The 24,686-nt window shown below is 39.0% G+C and overlaps 1 protein-coding gene across 1 annotated transcript; it reads right to left on the bottom strand.

Moving 5' to 3' along the window:
* Positions 1–1,961: 1,961 nt before the first annotated feature.
* Positions 1,962–23,334, bottom strand: LOC128694867 (interleukin-1 receptor-associated kinase 1-binding protein 1 homolog). Its single transcript, XM_053785212.2, has 4 exons — positions 23,182–23,334; positions 17,623–17,799; positions 8,696–8,870; positions 1,962–8,371 (listed from the first exon to the last, which is right to left on the bottom strand). Exons 1-4 carry the CDS (start codon positions 23,326–23,328, stop codon positions 8,232–8,234), a joined length of 639 nt encoding a protein of 212 aa, XP_053641187.1. The 5' UTR covers positions 23,329–23,334; the 3' UTR covers positions 1,962–8,231.
* Between the last annotated feature and the right edge of the window lie 1,352 nt (positions 23,335–24,686).

The raw sequence follows: 24,686 nt of genomic DNA, 5'->3' as shown, positions 1-24,686 counted from the left end.
TTAAATTAGACACATGTGCAACTCTTGGGTATCTTTATTGAGGAAACGTTTCGCCACACAGTGGCTTCATCAGTCCATACAAAGGATAAACTTGAAGAACAGGAGGAGAATGAGGTAATCAGTCCCTCAACCTAGAGTCGATGTGGTCAGTCCATCAATCTTGAATAGAATACGGCATATGAGCGGAGAAGCAGCTTATAAACCGTATGGCAGGAGAGGTGCAGTAGTCGAAGGTGGTGTCACATTTGTCCAATGTGGAAGTAGGTCATGCGCAAGGGTTAGGCAAGCGAAGAATTCCCAAGTATTAAGATCCCAAAAAGTTGCAGTGTCTGACAGGATTGTAGATGAATGGTTCAAAGAACCGATACGTTGTTAAATTAGACACGTTTCTAATTTAACAACGTGTTGGTTCTTTGAACCATTCATTTACAATCCTACCATTGTGTAAAACAATTACAGGCTTTCATTTTACACTCACTTGGCAGGACGGTAGGACCTCCCTGGGTGGTTGCTGTCTACCAACCTACTACCTACAATTTTATATGTACTCTGATAATTATAATTGTGTGTACCTGTACCTAAATATACTTACACACTGTGCTGGAGTGCAGGTACACATTAAAATCACTAAGAGTGTCTCTTCTCTTGACGCCATGTTAATAATAATGCACGTAATCTCTTGGGCACATTAAATGTTGTATATTATGCTAATATAGACATTTCTATTAATCCACCTATGATATTTTTTCAAAATTTTGTAATAAACACACTACGTAACATATAAACATGATACATATATCCACAATATAAAAATTGACATAAATATAAGATATTTTACCAAGCGGTTGGTTTACCTGGGAAGGGTTTCGAGGGTCAACGCCCCTGCAGCTCGGTCTGAGACCAGGCCTTACAGTGGACCAGGGTCTGACCAACCAGGCTGTTACTACTGGCCGCATGCAAGCTGACGTACAAACCACAGCCCGGTTGGTCAGGTACTGACTTTAGGTGCCTATTCAGTGCCTTCTTAAAGACAGCCAGGGGTCTATTGGTAATCCCCCCTTATGTACGCTGGGAGGCAGTTGAACAGTCTTTGACCCCGGATACTTATTGTGTTGTCTCTCAGTGTACTCGTTGCGCCCCTGCTTTTCATTGGGGGAATGCTGCATCTCCTGCCAAGTCTTTTGCTTTCATAGGGAGTGATTTTCGTGTGCAGGTTTGGTACCAATCCCTCCAGAACCTTCCAAGTGTATATTATCGTGTATCTCTCTCGCCTGCGTTCCAGGGAATACAGATCAAGGACCTTCAACCGTTCCCAGTAATTTAGGTGCCTTATCGTGCTTATATATGTACCATGAAAGTTCTTTGTACACTCTCCAGGTCCGCATTATTATTATTATAATCAAAAAGAAGCGCTAAGCCACAAGGCCTATACAGCGCTGCAGGGTAGGGAAGGAAGCGAGGGTATTGGGTGGCAGAAGGGGGGAGGGATGATCAGTAGGTTACAGAAAACAGCGGGGCAGGGGATAGTGCGGGGGTAGAGGGTAGCAAGAGATTGAGGTAGAAAGGGCTGAAGGTATCAGAGTTTGTGAAGTAAGTCAGTTGTCAAAAAGTCAATGAGAGAGTCCGGATGAAAGGTGGGTCCATCAGTGAGAAGGGAAGGTAAAGAGAGAGCAGCGGAGCGAAGAGGACAACGGAGGTAAATTCTGCGTGCTCGTTGATAAAGTGGGCAGTCTAACAGAATGTGGCTGACTGATAATGGAACCTGACAATTCTCACAGAGAGGAGCAGGGCGCCTCTCCATGAGATATCCATGAGTAAGATGAGTATGGCCAATGCGAAGACGGGAGAGAGTAGTCTCCCAACCTCGACACTGGTGACAAGAAGACGGCCAGTAACCTATACTCGGTTTAATAGATTGAAGTTTGTTACCGAGCATAGTAGACCAACGTTGTTGCCAACGGGTGTGAAGGTGGGTAGCTATTGCAGCAAAATAGTCCGTAAATGTAATACCTCTATATGAAACTGGTAGGTCATGTACTGCTGACCGCGCAGCAGTGTCTGCCTGTTCATTGCCCTGTATGTCAACATGACCAGGGACCCAACAAAAAAAATATCTTTATGCTTGGTAAAGATGCGGCATAGCCAAAGTTGGATACGGAGGACTAAGGGGTGAGGTGTATCAAATTTCTGTATAGCCTGTAAAGCACTAAGGAAGTCTGAGACAACCACAAATGATGACACAGGCATAGATGCAATACGGATAAGTGCTGCAAGAATGGCATACAATTCAGCAGTAAAAATACTAGCCGAAGATAGTATCCAGGTCCGCAATGTTGCCAACCTTGAAGGGGGCCGTTAGTGTACAGCAGTATTTCAGCCTAGAGAGCACAAGCGATTTGAAGAGAATCATCGTGGGCTTGGCATCCCTAGTTTTGAAGGTTCTCATTATCCATCCTACCATTTTCCTAGCAGATGAGGTAGATACACTGTTGTGGTCTTTGAAGGTGAGGTCCTCTGACATTATCACTCCCAGGTCTTTCACATTGCTTTTCTGCTCTATTGTATGTTAGAATTTGTCGTATACCCTGATACATTTTTAATTTCCTCAAGTTTCCCATATCTGAGTAGTTGAAATTTCTCCTTGTTGAACTTTATATTGTTGTGAGTGGCCCATTTGAAGATTTGGTTGATGTCCGCTTGGAGTCTCGCGGTGTCTTCGATGGAGGTCACTGCCATGGTAATTCGGGTGTCATCAGCAAAGGAAGACATGGAGCCATGACTTACATCTCTGTCTATGTCAGAAATGAGGATGAGGAATAGAATGGGAGAGAACACTGTGCCCTGTGGAACAGAGCTTTTTGCCATGGCTGCCTGGGACTTTACTCTGTTTACTATTACTCTTGGTGTGAGGGTCGGAAGAATTACGTTTTCTCTAGTCAAACACCAGTGACTTAACTAGAAATTTATTACTTTTGTATGCCTTCACTCTATCTATAGCTATTCACGACCCTTGTGGGTTTAGTGCTTCTTTATGATTACAGTGGTCCCTTAGGTAACGATGCCATCTGATAGCGATAAAATCGGATACCGATTTTATCGTGTTTTTGCCTAAAAATATTGGCTCAGCCAACGATGAAAAATTCAGTTAAGGACATTCATCCCAAACATGTCCTCATGGCCTTAGCCCATGTACGTACAAGGTAGTGTGCCATTGTTTACAAGCCAGGGAGGACGATTCCACGCGTACATGTGATATATTTTGTATTATTCCATTGTTTTTAGTGCTTGTAACTGCTAAATAAGCCACCATGGGCCCAAAGAAAGTTTCTAGTGCCAGCCCTATGATAAAGAAGGAAACACAATAAAATTCAAGAAAAAACTCGTAGCAAAGTACCAAAGTGGAGGAGGAAGAGAGAGGGGTGAATGTGCCTTCTGCAGTGATTCATTGATTCTACGATATGTACGATACTACAACAGCAGGTATCGATAAAGGCTATAGCGCCAGCCAGAGATAAAGTGTAGAATTAATAGTGTAGCAAGTAAGTAAGCAATAGAAAAACGACACAAAAGTAACTCTCCAATGTTGTTGTATGTGTATCGGGCTGCTGAACATACGCCGGCCTGCTACGTACCTTCCACCACTCTAAACCCCTGCCAGCATCTCCTCCATCAAACTAATTAAACTAACATCTCCTCCAAGGTAAGTGTAAATATAAAAGTGTAAATATAAAAGGACCCCAATGGAAATACGTAAATCACTCTGACTTTTCTGGGTTATCCTAGGTACTTTACACACATGCTGCTAAGTATAATAATCTATGTATGTAACTGTATTAGTGTATACCTGAATAAACTTACTTATTTATAAATTAAAATGTAAATATTTCTTATTTATAAATTACGTTCATATATTGTTTGTGGATAGTGGTGGTGGCAGAAGCCTGTACGGCTTCTCTCATTGGCCATTATAAACCCAACAACACTTCCATCACTTATCCTCACATACATTATGACATATGTATATTTATTCTAGAGTATATATCATGTTTCTATGTTATTAACCCTTTCAGGGTCAGCAGGCCCTCTCCTAAACTTGTTCTCAGGGTTGGAAATTTTTTGGAAAAAAAAAAAAAATTCTTATGAAATGATAGAGAATCTTTTATTTATTTATTTATTAATTTGAACATGATACAGAGAAGTACAAGGGAATACAGTTATTAAAGTGCAACATGCCAAAGCCCCTTGTATGCAGAGCATTATGGGCAGGCTTAACATTAACTTATCATAATACACCAAAAGTAAGAAATTTGATATAAAACTTATGGAATTATGCTCTTGTGAAGTTAGCGGTCTTGACGTTTACGCATCAACGATTTTCCCCACTTTGAGCCCAATTTTTTTTCTATTGAATGAGTACAAGAAACCACCCATTTACCAATTTCAGCTATCCAATATAGTGGTCAGAAATTGGCAATTTTGCCAATTTCACACAAATTTCAAAAGATGCTAATTTCCAAATAGGGTCCAAAATAAACAAGACAGACATTCCTGGCACTAAAATAACATTTCCTCTGTTCATTAGTCATGTCCCCAGGCCTCTGTTACATTTCTTTTGCTTTCCACTTTGAATTTTTATTCTCACAAAAAATAGAAGATTTACTGTCATTCAGTCTACTGCATTAGTGTAGAAATGGTATAAATAATATCAACGCACTTATGAAAGAATATTAGACTCGCCAGTTGACGTGTATTGGACGCTTTCTTAGGGTGATGTTCTCCACAAACATTTGCACCTCACTCCACTTTGCACAAATGTCCTTAATCACTGAAGAAGGCACCTACTTCCCTCTCTCTTCCTCCTCCTCTGAAGCAATTTCCTTAGCTGTGGTTTGTTGCTGCTCCAGATGAAGGTCTTGCAGCTCTTCAGTGGTTAGCTCTTCACTGTGGTTCTCCACCAACTCTTCCACATCCTAGCCAGCTCACATCCAACCCCATGGAACTTCCCAATATCACAATAGATTCCACAACAGGTAAAGGGTCATCAGGGTCAGCCCCAAACCCTTCAAAATCTTTGTCTTGGACACTTTCTGGCCACAATTTTCTCCAAGCAGAGTTTATCGTCCTGAAAGTCACGCCCTGCCAAGCCTCATCAATAAGGGTTATGCAACTGAGGATATTGAAGTGATCCCTCCAGAACTCTCTTGGGGTCAATTCAGTGTCTGAGGTCATGTCAAAGCACCTTTGAAACACTGCTTTGGTGTAGAGTTTTTTAAGTCAGAAATGGTCTGCTGGTCCATGGGCTGGTTGAGAGGAGTGGTATTAGGGGGCAAGAATTTCACTGTGATGAAACTAAACTCCTCCAACAATTGGTCATCCAAGTCTGGAGGATGAGCAGGAGCATTGTCCATTACCAGGAGGCACTTGAGTGGCAACTGATTATCCAGGAGGTATTTCTTCACACTTGGGCCAAACACTTCATTGAACCAATCAAGGAAAATATGCCTCATGACCCATCACACACAATTAAGTCTTGACAAAATTGTTTTTCTTAAACACACTGGGATTTTCAGTGATACACCAGTAAAGGCTTCACTTTGAAACCCCATTAGCATTACCACAGAACAAGAGAGTTAGCCTGTCTTTCATAGGCTTGTGTCCTGGCAGTGCCTTTTCCTCCTGCGTGATGTAGGTCCTCTTCGGCATTTTCTTCCAAAAGAGGCCTGTTTCGTCACAACTGAACACTTGTTGGGGGACGACTCCTTCAGCCTCTATGTACTCTTTGAATTTATGCACAAATTTTTGAGCCACACATTTGTCTGAACTTGCAGCCTCACCATGCCTTACAACACTGTGTATGCCACTACGCTTCTTGAAATTTTTGAACTAGCCTTTGCTGGCCTTAAATTCACTAGCAGCAGTACTCGTTCCAGGCATTTTCTTTATGAGATCCCCATGCAACTGCCTTACCTTTTTGTAAATTATCGACTGCATAACACTATCTCCCACTAATTGTTTTTGGTTGAGCCATACCAACAATTTCTCCACATCTTCGATTGCCCATGATCTCTGTTTCGTTAGCACATTTACCCTTTTTCAACATCAGCTTCCTTTATTTCTTGTTTCTTTACCACAAAGGAACTGATCATTAATGCAGGCTTTCCTTACATCCTGGCGAGGTCCACCACACGTATGCCACTTTCATGTTTTTCTAAGAGTTCTTTCTTGAATTCTATCGTGTTTCTCACCTTCTTTACCAAAGGGCTGGCACTAGAAGCTTTCTTTGGGCCCATGGTAAGATAAGATTTTGTTCAGATTTTTAACCCCAGAGGGTTAGCCACCCAGGATAACCCAAGAAAGTCAGTGCTTCATTTAGGACTGTCTAACTTATGGTGGCTTATTTAGCAGTCATACACAATAAACAAGTGCAAAAAATTATGTATTATTATGAAATGTTTTGTATGACCTCGCATGGTAATGTTCACTCGCCGAGAAACAATGCCACACCAACTCAGGATGGTGTGTGGGAGGCTTTATGTGTGCGCAGGCACTCGGACGTGTTCTGTATGACCAACGAAACCAAAGAGAATTAACAAAAAAAAAGTCGGTGATCGGTGATAACCGAAAATCACGAAATCAGAGGTTAACGAAAACAGAGGGTCCACTGTATATGTTAGTGTAAATTTGTTATCTGGCATTTATATGCATTTATAAGTGCAAAAAAATGGCGTTCTGCTTTCTGGTGATGTCTGCTTTCCAGCAGTAGCCTGGAACCTAACCTGCTGTATAAGTGGGGCCCTACTGTAGTAAATACATAAATGGAATTTAACCCTTTGAGGGTTTCGGACGTACTAGTACGTCTTACGCGCAGGGGTTTTTGACGTACTAGTACGCATAAATTCTAGCGCCGTCTAATCTCACGGGAAAAGGCTGGTAGGCCTCCATATGAAAGAATGGGTCTATGTGGTCAGTGTGCACAGTATAAAAAAAATCCTGCAGCACACAGTGCATAATGAGAAAAAAAAACTTTCACCGTTTTTTGGCATAAAACAGCGACTTTGCTCTGTATTTTCGCATGGTATTTATTGTTGTATTCTAGTTTTCTTGGTCTCATTTTATAGAATTGAATGCATATCACAGAAATTGAGATAATTTTCACTGGTTTTACAAAGAAAAGTACCTTGAAATTGAGCTCAAAGTAGGAGAAATGTTCGATTTTTACCAAAGTTCAAAAGTAAACAAATCATGCCAAGCGTCCAATACACGTCAACTGGTGAGTCTAACATTCTTTTGCAAGTGCGCCAATATGATTTATATAATTTTTTACACTAATGCAGTAGTCTGCATAACAGTAAATCTTCTATTTTTCGTGAGAATAAAAATTCAAAGTGGAAAGCAAAAGAATGTAAGAGGGGCCTTGAGACGTGACTAATGAACAGAAGAAATGTCATTTTAGTGCCAGGAATGTATTTCTTGTTTGTTCTGGACCCTATTCGGAAATTGGCATTTTTTGAAATTTGTGTGAAATTGGCAAAATTGCTAAATTCTGACCACTGTATTGGATAGTTGAAAATGGTAAATGGGTGGTTTCTTGCACTCATTCAATAGAAAAAATGTAGTTCTAGCGAAATATTCATGTTTTTTGTCAACTAGTACAGAGGAATTGGCCGAAAATGGGGCTCAAATTGGGCAAAATCGCCGATGCGTAAACATCGCAGTGACCGCTAACTTCGCGAGAGCATAATTCCGTAAGTTTTCCATCAAATCACATAATTTTGGTGTCATTATGATCGGGAAAAGATTCTCTATCTTTTCATAAGAAAAAATTATTTTTTTTTTTTAAATTTGGCCGACCCTGAGAACGAGTTTCTGAGAGGGCCTGTCGACCCTCAAAGGGTTAAGGAGCATATAATATTAGCAATGAAAAAGGTTACAGCAAAATTAAACAGTGACTTTAGAGAAACAAGAATGGTACTAATTTGTTACTGCTATTGTTCAGGTAAATATTATATGATAGAACAATGATGATGGCTAATGATTTCTCTGTAATGAAAGCTACTGAAAGTTATACAACTGAAAATGTGAAGCTACAGGTTTCAGTGTTGCAGGTAAAATGATAGGATGGATGGTAATCTTAGAGAAATTATGCTCTAGTTATCACTATTCTGATACTCCTATATACTATTTGTTATCTAATATTTTGCCGCATATTATAAAATCTTTAGAAAACATTTTTATGCTTTTTTTGTCTTGGGTACACCGTAAGACAAGAGAGAGAAGCTGGCCTTTATGGTACTCTGGATGATAGTAGGTATATGGGCATGTAACTCCTGCCGCTTGAGAGCTGTGTCGATCACCCATGACTCTGCCCTGTCTGGAAGAAAGGATACAACTGACATTTTAACTGAGATCTGTTAAGATAACTCAAATGAGATAAGAAGTTCTGTAGTATCACATATACATGTATTGTATATGTGATCATATTTAGTACTCTATGTGAAGCTCTTAAGTCCATTTGTTTCCTCTTCGGCAACATTAAAGAACACTATGTGGTAATCCTTAATTTATTAATTGGGGTAGAAAATCAAGCTCAAGTCCACCAGCAGATGCTGGTGAACTTGAGCATCCATAATAGGGAAATATTTTAACTTAACTCTTTGGAAACCAGAGTCCTCAGAAAGCCAGCACAGTGACTCACCTTCAGTAATGGCAACATGTGTACAAGCATCCTCTTTCACAGCGAGACATGGTCCTAGCATGCCACCTACTGCTGCTGCCATGTCTGCTGCCCGCTGCCTTGCCTCCTCTGCTGCTCTCCTCCCAGCTTGTACCCGTGCCTCTGATAGTGATGCCCAGGAGTGTCTATACACTAACTGCAAGACCCATACACATTCATGTGAAAGAAAGAGCTTCTTGAAGGGTAAGAATTAATACTGTATAGGAAATGTGAAAGTTAGAGGCAAACAAAGAAGTTTTTGAAAGATATGGAAATGAATGTATTGAGATCTGAAATATTTTTTATTTACAATAGTCCATGATCAAAGTACAGAATCTGAATTAGTAAATTTGTGAAGCACTCCAATTATAAATGTTTAGATCTCTTATGAACAACAGCAACCAGTGTACCATAATGTGTACACAAATGTGCAATGTGTAGTACACTGGATAGTATATGCAGTATTACACCCTAATACACAGAACAATTGTGCAATATACAGTAGGGCCCCACTTATGCGGCGTGTTAGGTTCCAGGCTGTCGCCGGAAGGCAGAACTCCATTTTTTTCCATTTATAAATTACCTGGAGTTTACCTGGAGAGAGTTCCGGGGGTCAACGCCCCCGTGGAACGGTCTGTGACCAGGCCTCCTGATGGATCAGAACCTGATCAACCAGGCTGTTACTGTTGGCTGCACGCAAACCAATGTATGAGCCACAGCCCGGCTGGTCAGGAACTGACTCTAGGTGCTTGTCCAGTGCCAGCTTGAAGACTGCCAGGGGTCTGTTGGTAATCCCCCTTATGTATGCTGGGAGGCAGATGAACAGTCTCGGGCCCCTGACACTTATTGTATGGTCTCAACGTGCTAGTGACACCCCTGCTTTTCATTGGGGGATGTTGCATCGTCTGCCAAGTCTTTTGCTTTCGTAGTGAGTGATTTTCGTGTGCAAGTTCGGTACTAGTCCCTCTAGGATTTTCCAGGTGTATATAATCATGTATCTCTCCCGCCTGCGTTCCAGGGAATACAGGTTCAGGAACTTCAAGCGCTCCCAGTAATTTAGGTGTTTTATCTCCGTTAGGCGCACCATGAAGGTTCTCTGTACATTTTCTAGGTCAGCAATTTCACCTGCCTTGAAAGGTGCTGTTAGTGTGCAGCAATATTCCAGCCTAGATAAAACAAGTGACCTGAAGAGTGTCATCATGGGCTTGGCAACCCTAGTTTTGAAGGTTCTCATTATCCATCCTGTCATTTTTCTAGCAGATGCGATTGATACAATGTTATGGTCCTTGAAGGTGAGATCCTCCGACATGATCACTCCCAGGTCTTGGACGTTGGTGTTTCGCTCTATTTTGTGGCCAGAATTTGTTTTGTACTCTGATGAAGATTTAATTTCCTCGTGTTTACCATATCTGAGTAATTGAAATTTCTCATCGTTGAACTTCATATTGTTTTCTGCAGCCCACAAAGATTTGGTTGATGTCTGCCTGGAGCCTTGCAGTGTCTGCAATGGAAGACACTGTCATGCAGATTTGGGTGTCATCTGCAAAGGAAGACACGGTGCTGTGGCTGACATCCTTGTCTATGTCAGACATGAGGATGAGGAACAAGATGGGAGCGAGTACTGTGCCTTGTGCATATAAATGCCAGACAACAAGTTTACACTAAATTATATTAAGTTAGTAATAGAACAGGCATTAAAAACACACAAAGTAAAATACAGTCACAGTAAATTCATTACTTATCTTAAAGTATTTGTAATCTTAATGTAGGGAGAGAGGTGAGTAGTACTTATTTGTAGGAAGTCAGGTGCAGGTAGCCCAGGTGTAGGTAGCACTGGCTCCCTGTCTCATACTTAATATACAATATTTAAAACATCCCAGAGAGAGAAAATGCACATACAGTACACTCATTATTTACCTTAAAATATGTGTAGTTTTAATATAGGAAGAGAGGTGAGTAGTATTTATTTATATAAAGTCAGTGTAGGTAGCCGGTAGGTGTAGCCTAGGCTACACCTACTGGCTACCTACACTGTGGCCCAGAGCCATATTATTAACATCAACATGCCTTGTTCACTGAATTTAATAATTTCTAACAACTACCTTTAGATGCCATCATAAACGAAGGTAGAAGTAATGCATAATTCATGCCGAAAATTGTAAACAAAAGCGGAATGGGGGAGTGGCTGGGCCAAACGCAGATTCATACACGTTTTCTCTGATGGCTGAACAGAGAAAATGTAATGTTGTCCCTCCACCTGGCTCCACAAGTACAGTATTATTATCAGTCATATAAAATATGCAATAAATGCCAGACAACAAGTTTACACTAACTTATATTAAGTTAGCAATAGAAATAGGCATTAAAAACACAATAAAAGGTAAGATACACACAGAGTACACTTATTACTTACCTTAAAATATTAATATTAATGTGTGAGAGGTGAGTGGCAGGGTGTTTATTGAATAAAATCAAAATGGCACACCATCATCCTCTAACTTGGCACTTAAAGCAAGAGGCTTACAACTTCTCTTTTTATTACAGCTAACTTTAGATGCCATCGTCAATGAGAGCCAACTAGTTAACGAAAGAGTAAACGAGAGAGAGAACGAGATACAGAGTTGAGACAATGTAAGAACACAAACTGAACAGGTAGTGGACGATCACTTGGTCAGGCGAAATGCGTATTAATATGTGTCTACTCTTAGTTCATTCACATCCATTTGTAAGAGTTTGTAAAACATTTACCTCAATATTTTTTTATTTTAATAATAATTACCTCACAATACAAATACTCTTACATTGTGTACAAGTTGTACAAGTTAGTTCAGAATAAGCAAACAGCAACACACCATTTTTAGAGTGAATGAAGATAATAATATTAATAATAGTAATAATATTAATAATAATAATAATAATAATAATAATAATATTATTATTATTATTATTATTATTATTATTATTATTATTATTATTAATAATAATAATATTAATAATAATAATAATAATAATTATTATTATTTATTATAAAAAGCACTAAACCCACAAGGGTCGTGAATTGCTATACATAAAGTAAAGGCATACGAAAAGAATATTTTTCTACAGTTACCCCCCCAGTGTTTGACTAGAGAAAATGTAATTCTTCCAACACTACCTACACAGCTGCTTTGTAAACAAATCTCATATTTACATAAATTTTTATTCTGAGTGTATGTATCATGTTTGTATGCTATGTAATGGGTTTCATATATAATTTTGAGGAAAATATCATAGATGGATTAATGAAAATGCCTATATTGATGTAAAATAAGACATTTAGTGTGCCCAAGAGTGATTATTATTACGTAGTATTGGCGTCATGAGTAGAGAGAGACTTAGCGATTTTAATGTGCACCTGCACACCAGCACAGTGTGTAAGTATATTTAACCCTTAAACGGTCCAAAAGGTATATATATACGTTCATGCGCGTAGAGCCCCAAACGTATATATACGTTTTCTTTGTCATTCATTCAACATTGCCACAATAAGCCTGAGTCACCTAGACATGAGAGAATGGGTGTGCGCACTCACTGTGCACCATATTAAAATAATTGAGGATGCCTTGGTACCATATGCTCTTTTTTCCTTTTAAAAGAAAAGATTTTTTTTTTCCTCAAAAAATTTGGGGCGCTACGCGAGTGAACGTATATATACGTTTGGACCGTTTAATGGTTAAGTACAGGTACACATAAGTATAATTATCAGAGTACATATAAAATATGCAGTAACTTTAAACACTTGAAATTTTGGAAAGTTTCCTGACATAATAGATGTAGTCACGGAAAATGTAAACAAACTGGGTGGGGACGCCGTATTTAAAAGACCACTTGCCGTATAGCAAATTTTGGTCATAATTTGACATCGCCGTATTAGCTGAACACCGTAAGGTGAAACGCCGTAAAGCGGGGCCTTACTGTATATATATACAGTGGACCCCCACTTAACGATCACCTCCAAATGCGACCAATTATGTAAGTGTATTTATGGAAGTGCGTTTGTACGTGTATGTTTGGGGGTCTGAAACGGACTAATCTACTTCACAATATTCCTTATGGGAAAAAATTCGGTCAGTACTGGCACCTGAACATACTACTGGAATGAAAAAAGTTCGTTAACCGGGGGTCCACTGTATATATAATGACATACTGTGACCCCTGAATGGGTCACAATGTATATAATGTATATTACCTGTTCATATAATGTTATATTCCTTATATCTGCGATATTAGCTAAATCGTAAATACAGTACGTATATTGTTTTATATTATTTGACTTAGTTATACAGTGGTCCCTTGCTTTTCGTAGTTCTCGGCAATCATAGATTTCGGAAATCATAGGGGTATTTTCGTATAAACATGGGCTCGTTTTTCATAGGTTGACTCGCGAGTCGTAGTTCATCCGAGACGCGTACCCACGGCGTGAGCCGGGGCGGCAGCCAGTCTGGCATTGTTTACCAGTGAGCGAAGGTCTCCTCACGTGCTCCAGCGAAATATTTCATAATATTCCATTTATTTTAGTGCTTGCAAGTACTAAATAAGCTACCATGGCTCCAAAGAAAGCTCCTAGTGCCAAGCTTGTGGTAAAGAAGGTGAGAAATATGACTGAATTTAAGAAAAACATCATTGAACAATATGAAAGTGGTACAAGTGTGGCCAAACTGGCCAGGATGTATAAGAAACCCTACACAACCATATGTTCCAGTGGCCAAGAAAAAGGAAATCAAGGATGCTGTTGTTGCAAAGGGGGTAACTATGCTGACAAAAATTAGATCACCAGTACTGGAAGAGGTTGAGAAGTTATTATTGGTGTGGATAAATGAGAAACAATTAGCAGGAGATACTCTTATGACTTCGATTATTTGTGAAAAGGCTAGGCAGTTGCACAACGATCTGGTAAAGAAATTGCCTGAAAATAGTGGTGATGTGAGTGAATTTAAGGCCAGCAAAGGTTGGTTTGAGAGATTTAAGAACCGTACTGGCATACACAGTGTGGTAAGGCATGGTGAGGCTGCCAGTTCAGACCACAAGGCGGCTGAAAAACATGTGCATGAATTCCATGAGTACATAGAGGCTGAAGGACTGAAACCTGAACAAGTGTTCAATTGTGACAAAACAGGCCTCTTTTGGAAGAAAATGACAAAGAGGACCTTCATTACACAGGAGGAAAAGGCAATGCCAGGACACAAGCCTATGAAAGACAGGCTGACACTAATGTTCTGTGCTAATGCTAGTGGGGATTTCAAAGTGAAGCCATTACTAGTGTACCATTCTGAAAATCCCAGAGTGTTCAGGAAAAACAATGTTATGAAGAGTAAATTGTGTGTGTTTTGGAAATCTAATAGTAAGGCATGGGTCACGAGGGAAATTTTCGTCGAATGGTTCAATGAAGTGTTTGGCCCTAGTATGAAGAATTACCTCCTGGAAAAGAAATTGGATCTCAAGTGCCTGCTAGTAATGGACAATGCATCTGCTCATCCTCCAAACTTGGATGACCTAATTTTCGAGGAGTTTGGGTTCATCACAGTAAAGTTCTTGCCCCCGAATACCACTCCTCTCCTCCAGCCCATGGACCAGCAGGTCATTGCAAACTTTAAAAAACTCTACACAAAAGCAATGTTTCACAGGTGCTTGACTGTGACCACAGACACTCACTTGACCCTAAGGGAATTTTGGAGAGAACACTTCAGCATCCTCCATTGCATAACCCTTATAGGTTATGCAATGGAGGAGGGAGTGACTACCAGGACTTTGAACTCTGCCTGGAGAAAATTGTGGCCAGATTGTGTCGACAAGAGGGATTTTGAAGGGTTTGGGACTGACCCTGATGAGCCTATGTCTGTTATAAAATCAATTGTGGCACTGGGGAGTTCCATGGGGTTGGATGTGAGTTTGGAGGGTGTGGAAGAATTGGTGGAAGACGACAACTAAGAGCTCACCACTGAGGAGCTGCAAGAGCTTCAGCAGGAACAGCAACAGATCGCAGCTCAGAATCTTGCTGCAGAGGAGGAGGAAGAGAGATGGATGATGGTGCCTTCTTCAGAAATTAAAGAGATTTTTGCTATGTGGGGTAAGATGGAAAGCTTTATGGAAAAACATCACCCTGACAAGGTTGTTGCAAGCCATGTTGGCAACATGTACAGTGACAAAGTCTTGGCCCATTTTAGGGAAGTTTTAAAGAGACATAAGAACATAAGAATGTAGGAACACTGCAGAAGGCCTACTGGCCCATACGAGGCAGGTCCTTATCAAAACGACCTCTACCTAAAGCTACCCAAGAAATAACTCCCGTACCCCATGACACCAATCAAACCCAGTCCCTCCCACTCATATATTTGTCCAGTCTCTTCTTAAAGCTACCCAAGGTCCTAGCCTCTATCACCCCACTGGGAAGACTGTTCCACGCATCTACAACTCTGTTAGAAAACCAGTACTTACCTATGTCCTTTCTAAATCTAAATTTATCCAACTTATATCCATTATTTCTGGTTCTTACCTGGTTCGACACCCTCAGTACTTTATTAATACCTCCCTTGTTTATGCCTGTCATCCACTTATACACTTCAATGATATCTCCCCTCATTCTACGCCTCTCCAGAGAGTGGAGATTTAAGGCTTAAAGTCTATCTTCATACGGGAGGTTCCTTACACAGTAAATCATTTTAGTCATTCTTCTCTGTATGTTCTCTGAGTATATCTATCCTGTAGTAAGGGGACCAAAACTGAGCAGCATAATCTAAATGAGGCCTCACTAGTGATGTATAGAGCTGTAAAATAACTTTTGGACTTCTGTTACTTATACTTCTTGAGATAAATCCAAGTAATCTGTTGGCCTTGTTGCGCACACTAAGGCACTGCTTTAGATTTCTGCTTACCATGACTCCCAAGTCTTTTTCACATTCTGTATGATCAAGCTCTACTTCACCTAGATTATAGCTTCGAGGGTTATTTTCATTACCAAGGGCAAGTAGCTTACACTTAACCACATTGAACTTCATCTGCCATTTTTCAGACCAAGACATTAATTTGTCCAAATCGTCCTGGAGTTCATTGATATCCTCCTCAGAGTGAATTATATGGCCTATCTTTGTAACAGAGCTCTCTGGCCAAAGTAACAGGCTGGATGCTAGAAGGGCAGTCCTTTCTAGTATTCACTGGAGATCTCTATCATTATTAGATATCACGTTTTTTGTTACATGACATATTTTGTATACTATTTTACAATTGGTTAACATGTACATTGGAAAAGTGTAATACGTATGTGTATACAGTGCTGTGATACATATGCACCGAAAAACTGTGTAATATGAGTGCACTCGTCAACTGTATATCTACGGTTTATGTAATATTTGACCGGTTGTGTGTACTGTAAACTGCTTTTATGTTACAGTAGACCATCATTTAGCACGCGTTTATTTGGCACGATTTGGGTATAGCACGACTTAAGAATTGCAGCACAATTTTATGTAACACATCGTAAAATTAATTTAACACGGTTCAGTTTGCGGGAAGGGAAAAAAAATTCCCTATTCCTCAAGCGGCCGCCTTGTTGTGGATCAGCAAGGGAGACCTCCTGCCATCCTCTGCCACCCCCCGACACCACCCCCACCATCCCAGCATTCATATTTCATGAGTGTCCAGTCCAGTCTTTCTCTGCTACAAGCTAGCTGTGTTTGTGAATTGTGTTTTGATCTTTTAATTACTATATCTTGTATCTGCCAAGCAATCATGACACCCAGTAGGCATACCAGTGTTGCTGAAAGTGGCAAGAAAAGGTATAAGCATTTAAGTCTTAGAATTAATGAAGGAAACAAAGATATTAGACAAGAGAAAATGGTAATGAAGTGTTACTTTGTACACATAAAAAGAGGTAAACATGAGTTTGTGTGACTGACATACTGACTTGACTGACTTGCTGAATGACTTGACTGAATGACTTGACTGAATGACTTGACTTGAATGACTTACTGACTTGACTGAATGACTTGACTGAATGACTTGACTGACTGACTTGATTTGACTTACTGACTTGACTGAATGACTTAAAGTTACACTCCAGTACCAGAACCTCTACCATCCACCTCAGCCCAGTAGGGCCACAGCATAATTCTCCACTCTCTTCACAATCATCCACAAACACCAGCACCCACAATTTAAGGTAAGAAATACTATTATTTATGTTACATTTGTAGTCTTAACCAGTAAAAACATAATACATTGCAACAATGAACCACAATTCCATATTCTCTTTTATTTTTGTAAGATGTGGAGGCCTAAAAAAGGTGTTTGGCTTTTTTGGGGCACCCAGGAACATAACCCTATTTTTCCCACAAGTTCTTCAGTTCATCTAACACAGTTTTTACCTAACACGCTATTTTCAGGAACGTAACTACCGTGTTAAATGACGATCTACTGTATATATCTACTAGACAATTACTTAATGTGTATACACTGGATATTTGAGTATCATCTAGTGTATATCAGTCACACAAACCTGGACATTCTATGCACATTCAGAAACTTTTATCATCAATGCATCATGCAATTATTTAACATCCTGTGTATATTAAACATTAGTGTAACATCTTGTTAACAAACATTACAACCAAGTTACATATAAAGCTTACACAAGAACATTAATTACATCTTAATGAGATATAATTATAAAACTGCATTTCAAATTGTTGATACTCTATAATATTTTTGGTAATGTATCAGGTCTTCAGTATTCTCATTATACAGAACTTCATCATCGTTTTCCATATTATCACAGCATGTTGACATCTTCTCAATGGGTGTACCTGGACATGTAAGCTTTAAGTAAAAAAAAAAAATGGCTCATGTCTGGAGGTTTGTACTTAGATATAATGTACCTTTTTTAGTGTAACATTGTTAGCCAGTTTCTCAACAAGAGTATTGGCAGCATGTCTGGCAGCATCAGCAGGCAGGGTAGCAGTCACAATGACAATTAGCACCAGTCCTCCAGCCTCACCAACCTTCACCACCTCTGTCTCAGTCACCTCTTCATCTATGGCTTTATTATTGTGTAGCTGGAATCAATGACTCAGTTATTACATTAATAAATTTGTGTGTAAATAACAAAGCAGTTTTACATTTAATATGCAAGTATGCTGTGGTGGTGGTAATAATTATACTGTATGATGAATATAAATTTATTTGCCTAAGTATATTGTATATACAATAAAATTAAGAAGAGCCAAATTATGGTTGGGTATGTAAGTTTATTTAGGTACAGGTACACATAAATACAGTTACATAAATTGCATATAGTTGCATATGTGTAGATTACCCAGGACAACACAAAAAAGGTCAAAGTGACTTATATACATTGGAGTCCCTGATTCCTTGGGGTTGTGATTCACCCAATTTTGGTTCACCTTTACATAGTGGGCTCTCAAGGGAGATGCTCTGATGCCAGTAAAGGGTTCTTGACCTAAAGAATTGGAACTTCCTTACCTTTCCTTCTTAACATATCAATGAATAAGCAGTCATTTATTACAACTTGTCTTGAGTTTATGGACTATATACGTGTATATATATATATATATATATATATATATATATATACCTACCATCCGACTTATGACCTGCTCGACTTACGACCACTCGACTTACGACCGTGTTTTTTATACCAAATTTCTGGGAAATAAACAACTATTTTTGTTGTACACAGTGTTTATCCTAAACCTTACAGTATAAAATACAATACTAACAGCATAAGAAGTAAAGTAAAACATGAAATACCAACATAAAATAATGAAATAGTCATTACAAAAATGTTTTGTTAATATTCAGTAGTAAAGTTCGACTTACGACCATTTTGACTTACGACCGGTTTCTTGGAACCGAACTCAGTCGTAACTCAGATGGAAGGTGTGTGTGTGTATATATATATATATATATATATATATATATATATATATATATATATATATATATATATATATATATATATATATATATATATATATATATGTCGTGCTGAATATGTAAAACTGGTCAATTACCAAGAACTCATTTAAAATTAAGTCCTTTCTGAAATTTTCTTTTTTAAGTTTAAAGATATATTTTTTTCATTAATGTTCATGTAAAAATTTTTAATTTTGCACCAAAAGTATCTTAGAAAACTTACCTAACCTTATTATAACACGAGCAATTTATTTTAGCCTAACCCAACTAAATATATTTTAAATACCTTTACAATAATTTAGTACATACTAAACAAACACAATCAAACATATTTTTTTCGTTATGTTCAGAATGATTTTGGCGAAATTATTGCATACACAAATTTTCACTTGTCCTATATGGCAAGATGCTATTTAAGCCAAGATCGCAAGTTCTGCCTATTCGCCACGACGTTATGTATATATATATATATATATATATATATATATATATATATATATATATATATATATATATATATATATATATATATATATATATATATATATATATATTAGATATATATATATATATTAGATATATATATATATATTAGATATATATATATATATATATATATATATATATATATATATATATATATACATCTACATATATATATATATATATCTATATATATATATATATACATACATATACATATATATAATATATATATATATATACACATATATACATCTACATATATATATATATACACATACATATACATATATATATATATATATATATATATATATATATATATATATATATATATATATATATATATATATACACATACCTGGAGTTTACCTGGAGAGAGTTCCGGGGGTCAACGCCCCCGCGGCCCGGTCTGATACCAGGCCTCCTGGTGGATCAGAGCCTGATCAACCAGGCTGTTGCTGCTGGCTGCACGCAAACCAACATACGAGCCACAGCCCGGCTGATCCGGAACTGACTTTAGGTGCTTGTCCAGTGCCAGCTTGAAGACTGCCAGGGGTCTGTTGGTAATCCCCCTTATGTGTGCTGGGAGGCAGTTGAACAGTCTCGGGCCCCTGACACTTATTGTATGGTCTCTTAACGTGCTAGTGACACCCCTGCTTTTCATTGGGGGGATGGTGCATCGTCTGCCAAGTCTTTTGCTTTCGTAATGAGTGATTTTCGTGTGCAAGTTCGGTACTAGTCCCTCTAGGATTTTCCAGGTGTATATAATCATGTATCTCTCCCTCCTGCGTTCCAGGGAATACAGGTTTAGGAACCTCAAGCGCTCCCAGTAATTGAGGTGTTTTATCTCCGTTATGCGCGCCGTGAAAGTTCTCTGTACATTTTCTAGGTCGGCAATTTCACCTGCCTTGAAAGGTGCTGTTAGTGTGCAGCAATATTCCAGCCTAGATAGAACAAGTGACCTGAAGAGTGTCATCATGGGTTTGGCCTCCCTAGTTTTGAAGGTTCTCATTATCCATCCTGTCATTTTTCTAGCAGATGCGATTGATACAATGTTATGGTCCTTGAAGGTGAGATTCTCCGACATGATCACTCCCAGGTCTTTGACGTTGGTGTTTCGCTCTATTTTGTGGCCAGAATTTGTTTTGTACTCTGATGAAGATTTAATTTCCTCATGTTTACCATATCTGAGTAATTGAAATTTCTCATCGTTGAACTTCATATTGTTTTCTGCAGCCCACTGAAAGATTTGGTTGATGTCTGCCTGGAGCTTTGCAGTGTCTGCAATGGAAGACACTGTCATGCAGATTCGGGTGTCATCTGCAAAGGAAGACACGGTGCTGTGGCTGACATCCTTGTCTATGTCGGATATAAGGATGAGGAACAAGATGTGAGCGAGTACTGTGCCTTGTGGAACAGAGCTTTTCACCGTAGCTGCCTCGGACTTTACTCTGTTGACGACTACTCTCTGTGTTCTGTTAGTGAGGAAATTATAGATCCATCGACCGACTTTTCCTGTTATTCCTTTAGCACGCATTTTGTGCGCTATTACGCCATGGTCACACTTGTCGAAGGCTTTTGCAAAGTCTGTATATATTACATCTGCATTCTTTTTGTCTTCTAGTGCATTTAGGACCTTGTCGTAGTGGTCCAATAGTTGAGACAGACAGGAGCGACCTGTTCTAAACCCATGTTGCCCTGGGTTGTGTAACTGATGGGTTTCTAGATGCATGGTGATCTTGCTTCTTAGGACCCTTTCAAAGATTTTTATGATATGGGATGTTAGTGCTATTGGTCTGTAGTTCTTTGCTGTTGCTTTACTGCCCCCTTTGTGGAGTGGGGCTATGTCTGTTGTTTTTAGTAACTGTGGGACGACGCCCGTGTCCATGCTCCCTCTCCATGGAATGGAAAAGGCTCGTGATAGGGGCTTCTTGCAGTTCTTGGTGAACACAGAGTTCCATGAGTCTGGCCCTGGGGCAGAGTGCATGGGCATGTCATTTATATACATATATACATATATACATATATATATATATATATATATATATATATATATATATATATATATGTATATATATATATATATATATATATATATATATATTTATATAGTAGTTGGTTGGTAGACAGCAACCACCCAGGGAAGTACTACCGTCCTGCCAGATGACTGTGAAACAGAAACCTGTAACTGTTTTGCATGATGGTAGGATTGCTGGTTTCTTTTTCTGTCTCATAAACACGCTAGATAACAGGGATATCTTGCTACTCCTACTTACACTTTGGTCACACTTCACAGACACGCACATGCATATATATATACATACATCTAGGTTTTTCTCCTTTTTCTAAATAGCTCTTGTTCTTCTTTATTTCTTCTATTGTCCATGGGGAAGTGGAAAAGAATCTTTCCTCCGTAAGCCATGCGTGTCGTATGAGGCGACTAAAATGCCGGGAGCAATGGGCTAGTAACCCCTTCTCCTGTAGACACTTACTAAAAAAGAGAAGAAGAAAAACTTTATAAAACTGGGATGCTTAAATGTGCGTGGATGTAGTGCGGATGACAAGAAACAGACGATTGCTGATGTTATGAATGAAAAGAAGTTGGATGTCCTGGCCCTAAGCGAAACAAAGCTGAAGGGGGTAGGAGAGTTTCAGTGGGGGGAAACAAATGGGATTAAATCTGGAGTATCTGAGAGAGTTAGAGCAAAGGAAGGGGTAGCAGTAATGTTAAATGATCAGTTATGGAAGGAGAAAAGAGAATATGAATGTGTAAATTCAAGAATTATGTGGATTAAAGTAAAGGTTGGATGCGAGAAGTGGGTCATAATAAGCGTGTATGCACCTGGAGAAGAGAGGAATGCAGAGCAGAGAGAGAGATTTTGGGAGATGTTAAGTGAATGTATAGGAGCCTTTGAACCAAGTGAGAGAGTAATTGTGGTAGGGGACCTGAACGGGATCACCATCTATCCTTGGAAGAATGGCAGGCTCTTAGCATGGGACTATACCTGTGTGTCCACACTGGCTGACACCTATATCCATCACAGTGTGGGGCGACAGGGAGGAGCTGCTGACCACAGGGAGGAGTACAAGATCAGCAAGTACAGGGACATTAGCCAACAGTATCAATTTGTCCCAGTGGGATCAGAGACCATGGGATCATGGGGAAAAAATGCCACACGTTTCCTTAAAGAATTGGGTTCCAGACTCATCGACACCGCCAGGGACCCAAGGGCAGCCACTTTCATGTTCCAGCGCCTCAGCATCGCCATCCAGAGGGGAAATGCTTGCTGCATACTTGGCTCACGTCCAGCCTCGGAGGAGCTGGAGGAAATTCATGATCTTTGATACATTGTGCCATTGTATTCATGTATATGTTTTTTTCTGTAAATGTATTTTGTTTATTAATAAATGTTCACATAGAATAAAATATATATATATATATATATATATATATATATATATATATATATATATATATATATATATATATATATATATATATATATATATATATACACACACACAGAATATGCAAAACAGCCACTGTGAAAGAATAGAGAAATTCCAAGCGCTTTCGTATTAATTAAAACTTTGTAAAATTAATAATGAAATGATCTAAAAAGGTAATAATTGAAAATAATATTTTAATAACTAACATAAATATGGGGAAATGGTAAACTCGTATGGGTCGTACAGAATAATATAAAGTCCAGAGGTTTAGCATGCCCGAAATACTCGACACAACTTGGGACTTTCAACATGCACTCAAGTGTCGCCCACTTCTGTGTAAACCATGTATCATGTTGACAAAGTTGTAATTTGTAACCCCTCAAGGAAGGTTCCTTGATGTTGGTGAGGGGCTCTTGATTTAGGGAATTGGATCTGTGCTCCAGTTCCCCGAATTAAGCCTGAATGCCTTCCACATCCCCCCCCAGGCGCTGTATAATCCTCCGGGTTTAGCGCTTCCCCCTTGATTATAATAATAATAATGTAATTTGTAACTGATTCTGACTGACCGTCTGGTAAACATATGGCCGCCGCTTCTCCACGGAAGCTCTGCATTCTTCAATGGTTGCTTTCTGTGAGGATATTACTAGCGTGAGAGAGGCTAGTTGTGGCCGCACCTCCACCTCTCCAACACCAACAACCTCCACCACCTCCATCACACTACTTACTACACTTCATCCATAGTGTTGTCAATCTCAGTGGGTCGATCTATGAGGCTGGTCTAATTTATTTACTGGTTTAAAATTCCGCTAATGTATTATGTGTTATCTTCTAAGAGAGGGAGGGGCGTTCTTGATGTCGAAGAGGCTCTTGATCCAAAGAATTAGATCTAACCTCCCCTTCCTTGGATTAATTATACCTGACCTTTCAGTCCCCAGGTGCTATATGACTCCTACGAGTTTAGCGCTTTCCCATTAATATCTATATATTACAATTATCTTTAATCCATCCATATAAAATACTACATATATATTTTAAGAGCAAGGTGTTTATATAACATATATATATATATATATATATATATATATATATATATATATATATATATATATATATATATATATATATATATATATATATATATACAGTATATATATATTTATTTATCTCATGGACTAAATAGAGGGTGAGGTTCATATCCTAGGATGTTGAAAACTAAATCAGTATGTTTGTCGATCGTGGTGGTAACCATGGTAACAACGTTAGGACGACGTGGATATTAATGGATGTCAAGTAGTTCGATCGCTAGCACACTCAACTCACACACTGAGGTCCGGGGATCAGATCCCCGGTACGGCCGAAAAATATTCGAACGCGTTTCCATAAGACACCTGTTGTCCCTGTTCATCCGTCAGTAAAATGGGTACCTGGGTGTTAGTGGACTGGTGTGGGTCGCATCCTGGGACAAAACTGATCTAATTTTCCCGAAATGCTCTGCATAACAAGCGTATTTCTATACAGTATTGTGTCATTGATGTCATCTAGGTCTGTATACCTTGTACATGTACTTGTAGAAATAGATATATTATTATTATAACCCTCCAAGAGGGAGAGGGTTGGCTTGATGTTGGGGACGGGCTCTTGCTCCAAAGAATTTGAGTTACTTTTCCTTCGGATCAAACCTGATTATCCCCCCCCCCCTATTTCCACATTTCACATTCGCTATATGACTCATACGGATTCAATGCTTACCCATGAATATAAATAAAAACTAATTTCAGTCCATCCCCATCCCCCTCACTTTCCCAGATAAAACATGATATAGTAGACTTATCTAGATACCGTTTTACTGCTAGGTGAATAGGGACAACAGGTATAAGGAGACTTAACACCGAGGTACGTATGTGCCCTTAGGAAATTTCATTTTATTCACATAGAAGCGCTAAACCTGTAGGGCGTCATATATCGCCTGGGGAATGGTAGGCATACAGATTCGATCCAGGGAAGGGGAGGCTAAGTTCAATTCCTTGAACAGGAAGGCCCCACTTTACAGTACCTCGCTTGGAAAGTAAGA

The sequence above is a fragment of the Cherax quadricarinatus genome, chromosome 45 (assembly GCF_038502225.1).
Source record: "Cherax quadricarinatus isolate ZL_2023a chromosome 45, ASM3850222v1, whole genome shotgun sequence".
Classification (NCBI taxonomy): Eukaryota; Metazoa; Arthropoda; class Malacostraca; order Decapoda; family Parastacidae; genus Cherax; species Cherax quadricarinatus.
The sequence above is the reverse complement of the archived record's forward strand: the minus strand, read 5'-3'. Positions and strand labels throughout refer to the sequence as shown.

Bases quoted from the DNA above. Each gene is read 5' to 3' on its own strand.
- LOC128694867 (XM_053785212.2), bottom strand. From the start codon at position 23,328: ATGGAGGTGGTGGAGGTTGTTGGTGTTGGAGAGGTGGAGGTGCGGCCA. The intron at 17,800-23,181 runs GTCAGTCAGAAT...CATTGATTCCAG, and splicing joins GGCCATATGTTTACCAGACG to CTACACAATAATAAAGCCAT. The intron at 8,871-17,622 runs GTACATTATATC...TGGGTCTTGCAG, and splicing joins ACAATGTTACACTAAAAAAG to TTAGTGTATAGACACTCCTG.